Genomic DNA, 4,474 nt, shown 5'->3' with positions numbered 1-4,474 from the left:
GCGGGGAGTTGCCACATGCAGTGCCCCGAGCTGAGCAGCGGGGCAGGGCTGTGGCCCGGAAGCCTCTTGGGGAGGTGCTGTTTGGCCTCGCAGAGGTCAGGAGCAAACCTTAGAGGGGCGGTGGAGGCAGCACGGTCCAGGCCCCGGGAAGGGAGCTCGCGGTGGCCCGGGAGACAACGCAGAGCAGGTGGGGCCTGCGCCACGTGGACGCGGGTGCTGTGGGAGAGAGGAGGGCCTAGGGCGCCCAGTGCTGTGAGGGTCGGGGCGGCGAGGGGCCCCCGGGGACAGCCAGGGCCTGGAGAATTCTCACTCCAGGCCGACCCCCTCACCCCCTCCAGGGACCCTGCGCCCTGAGGTCATTCGTTCTGTCCTGCGTCCGTTTTCGTGACTCCTCCAGGCCTTTCTGGGAAGAGGCGGTAAATAGGGACGGTTCCCCATCCGCGGCGGCGGTGGCCCGGGAGACGCCGCGGTCTGCCTTGGTCGCTGCCTCACTGTCTGCCCCGGTCTCCAGAGTCCGGCGGGCCCTTCATCGACCAGGTGTACGTGCTGCAGAGCTACGCGGAGGGCTGGAGGCCGGGCACGTGGGAGGAGAAGGTCGACGCGCGGCCCTGCATCGCCCCGCCGCTGTACACGCAGGACAAGCACGAGTACTACAGGTGCCCGCCCGCGGCCGCCGGCCTCCCGGGGTGGGCGGCCTCCTTCCTCCCTCCCGGCCCGCCCCGGTCCAAAAGCGCCTGACCGAGTCACGGTCACGTTTGCCCACACTTGGTGTGTTTGAGCGAGGCCTCGGGAATGGCAGTCTCGTCACCCCAAGTTGCCGTCAGAAGACACCCCTGTGCCGAGCTCGCACCTCGGCTCTGACAGCTCGGAGGACGCAGCAGCTCTTTAGGAGACACTGTCTTGGGGACCCGTTGCCGTCACGGCTGGGCCCTGAAGCGCAGTCATTCCAGCAGGGTCCCGTCATTGTGTCGTCCCGTCCCTCAGAGGAGCTTCCGCGGTTCGTCAGACCAGACGCAATTCATGAATTCATGAATTCCGGAAAAATCCTCACAAGAACGTGACTTGTGATCGCGGCTCACGAGTTTTCCTGAGGAGGAAGAGCCGAGCGAATGGAGGCCGAAGGGCGCGTGTGTCTAGATTCTGCCCGTTGCCCGTGGAAAACAAGCTGGACTAAGGGGGCCTGTGGCTTTTCTTTTCCAGAGGATGGTTTTGGGGCTACGAAGAAACACGGGGTTTAAACGTTTCCTGTCTGTCTGTTCAAGGATCGGCGTCTATCATCGCGCCTGTGCTTCTGAGAAACACGTCGGCACGGTAGGTGCGGTCCGCTCGGTGGCCGGTCAGTGGACGAGGCTGTGCGTGAGTGCATGTGCACATGCACGTGTGTATGCGCGTGTGCATACTCACGTATGCACGTGCATAGTGTGCATGTATGCAGATGCGTGGGTACGCATGTGTACGTGCATTGTGTGCGTGTGTGTATGCATGTGCGTATGTACCTGTATGCATGTGCGTGTGTACGTGTATGCAGGTGTGAGTGCACGTGTGCACGTGTGTGCATGTGCACATATATTTGTGCATGTGTGGGCGTGCATACTCGTGTGCGTGTGCATACAGCGCATGTATGAGTGCGTGCATGCTGGTGTGTGCGTATGTGTGTGCATAGACATGTGTGCGCACACTTGTGTGCTGTCCTGCTAGCATCAGGACACCTGGCTGTGGCTCGTGTGACCTTATTCCCTGTCCCACACCCACCGCACAGCAAGACGGGCCGGGCCAGGCCATGGGGATCGATGACAGAGCTGTAGGTGTCCTTGGGGAAAGGCCAGGGGAGGGCCCTGGGTTGGGGTCAGTGGCACGGTGCCCTGAGTCTCTGCCAGTGGCGCAGCCTGTCGTCCTCACGGGGTGCTCCTCGGACCCGCTGTTTTTGAACTGCTGGGCAGGGGTCATGCTGCTGGCTGGTGAAGTCGGATTCACATCCAGTTTGCTCCAGGGTCCCTGTCTGAGGTGGTGGTGACGAGGCAGGGTGCGGTTGGATGGGGGGGCCCTGGGGGAGGTGGCAGTGAAAAGCAGAGGACAGGGACGAGGGAAGCAGCTGGACGGGAAGAGGGGGCCGTTCTATTTCCTGCATCCGCCGGGGTGATGGCACAGCCTGCCCGTGGGGATGCGTGGCCGAGGCGGGTGAGGGCGAGGACGGGTGGGACGCGCGGGGCCTGGACGGCTTCGAGATGATGGGCGGGCGGCGGGCCGGAGCCGGCTGCGAGGGCCCGGCGTGGCAGAGGCTTGTCTGAGTGCGTCTCTCCCGCACGGCCCCGCCATCCTGACCTTGCAGTGGTCCCGAGGGCTGGAGCCACTTCCACAGATGCGCTGTGGGCGGTGGGCGGCTGCCCGGGGCCCCTCCTGTGGCGGTGTGCCGGCCCTGCCGCCCGCTCCCCACGGTCCCTGCTCCTCCCGGAGCGCAGCTGCCCGCCCTCGCCACCGGGGGCGCCAGGGGTCAGCGGGAAAGGGACAAGTCAGCTGGTGTGTGGAGGAGGCCGCAGGGGGCAGGGCTTGGCAGGCGGGCGCCACGTTCTTGGGAGCCTGGCTGTAGAGTGACCTGCTGGGCCCCTGCACGGCCTGCCACAGCCCACGATGCGCCTCGCACCCTGGAAGTCCGCGCCCAGCGCAGCTTCTGTGCGTCCCAAGGCTCGTCAATGCTCTGCGTCCACAGAGTCACAGCGCTGCCCCCGGTGTGCCAGGATGCCAGGCCAGGGCCCCTCCCCGTCCCTTTCAGCCCATTTCCCTGTTTGGGCCACCATGGGGCGAGCTGGGCCTTTGACCACAAAGCGCAAATGGGTCCGTCACAGGCCAGCAGCCCTCTGCTTGAGGAGCCAGATCGTCAGCTGCGGGAAAGGAAGCACAGGGCTGGGGCCCCCTGTCACGCTCCGGCCACACGGGCGTCCCGGGCAGCGTCCTCCCCAAGCACCGCTGGGTTTTGGAAGCACATCTGGCTGCAGCTCGGCTGTGTGGGCCACGTGGGCTCGCCGGCCAGTTTCTCCTGAGTCTAGTTTTCTGGGTAGAACGGAATTGAGCCCAGAGAGAGACTCGTGCCTAGGAGGCCCCTGACAGCTGCGGGCTGGGCAGTGAGGGGCGTCACCCCACCGGTGGCTCAGCAGACTCAGCACCTCGGTAAAGACCTGGAAACTGCGGGCGGGAGATGCGCCCCTCACCAGACGGGGTCGGCAGGCCCAGGAAGACGGAGCACGGGAGGGGCAGCAAAGGGCCCACGCGGGAAACGGACAGGGTCCAGGGCAGGCCAGGCCGCCGGGAGGTGGGCCCAGCCCCCGACGTGGTCACGTACGCGGTGGGGGGTGCGGCAGGACTGCACGCTGCTGCTGCTGCGGGCAGGAGGCTTTGGGGCCGTTGCTGGGGGGCAGTTGGCCTTCGGGTTGGATGGCAGGCCTGTGACAGCCCCCACCAGGAAATGCGACGTGTCCTTCAGCTGCAGGGGGATGAAGGGGCTGCGGCCTGTGCAAAGCTGAAGCGTGACTCAGTCGAGAAAATGGAAACCCGCTGCCGCCTCAACAAGGATGCGCCGCAGTGTGGTGCCGCGTGAAAGGGCGCAGTCGTCCGCAGGACACAGCCGGCCTGCAGTGTGGGGGCGCGTGCCAAGGCAGTCCCTCAGGGGGGGCCTGGGCACCAGGGTGGGCGTGGCCACACGGCGTGCATCGTGGGTGCGGGCATTAGGTCGCATGCGTGGGGATGCGCGTTTCTGCAGGCGCCCTTTGCACGCTGACCCCAGAGGCCACCCTGGTGCCGCTCACTCCCGTGTCTTCCCAGAACTTCTCTGCTCGTGACGGCTCCCTTTGCTGACACGCACGGTCGCACCTGCTGTGTGCACGTGCGTGTGGCCTCACGTCTTCTTCCCACGTAATGATGTGTCTCGGGTGTTGCACCCACAGAGGTCCCCATGTCCTTTGACAGTCATTTCTGCACAGATGTGTGAGAACTCACTGAACCGGCCGAGTTGGTGGCCTTGGGCTGGTTCTGGTTGTTGGTGCAACAAACAGGAAACGTTTTTGCACGGGTGTAGGGGGTGAAAACGGAGGCTCACACCCAGAGCAGGAGTGGCCGGGCCACGGGGCGTGTGCCCTCTGGTGCCATCCGGGGCTGAGCGCGGCGGGCTCTGGCGCTGGGGGGCAGAAGGGGCCCCTGGTCTGTTGGGTTGTGTTTCTGTGATTTCAGAGTGAGGCACATTTAACAGCTGTTTTGGAACGTTTTTCTATAGAGCACTTATTTAAACCTTTCGGCAGTTTCTGTCTCTACAGGAGGTTTTAGTTTTTGTGTGTTCACGTTCTCTCGGTTGTTTCTCTCACGGCTTCTGGGTCTTAGTCCTATCTTTACCATCCTGGTATTCTTAAAAGTCCTTGCCTGTCGCCCTGGCAGTGCAAGCGTCCACCCCTCACTCTAACTGCTGAGGTCTGCTCCGTGTGACTGA

General features: G+C 64.2%; 1 protein-coding gene across 1 annotated transcript in view; it reads left to right on the top strand.

The window, feature by feature from the left end:
• Window positions 1–420: 420 nt before the first annotated feature.
• Window positions 421–4,474, top strand: part of POFUT2 (protein O-fucosyltransferase 2) — a gene marked incomplete at its 5' end in the record, with an annotated part of 10,379 nt that continues 6,325 nt past the window's right edge. Inside the window, 2 exons of the mRNA XM_011380827.1 lie at window positions 421–656; window positions 1,201–1,311. Coding sequence (XP_011379129.1) covers window positions 421–656; window positions 1,201–1,311 — 347 coding nt within the window. The remainder of the gene's footprint in view (window positions 657–1,200; window positions 1,312–4,474) is intronic.

The sequence above is a fragment of the Pteropus vampyrus genome, unplaced genomic scaffold (genome assembly GCF_000151845.1).
Source record: "Pteropus vampyrus isolate Shadow unplaced genomic scaffold, Pvam_2.0 Scaffold406, whole genome shotgun sequence".
NCBI lineage: Eukaryota > Metazoa > Chordata > Mammalia > Chiroptera > Pteropodidae > Pteropus > Pteropus vampyrus.
This window is presented reverse-complemented; position numbering and strand designations above follow the sequence as displayed.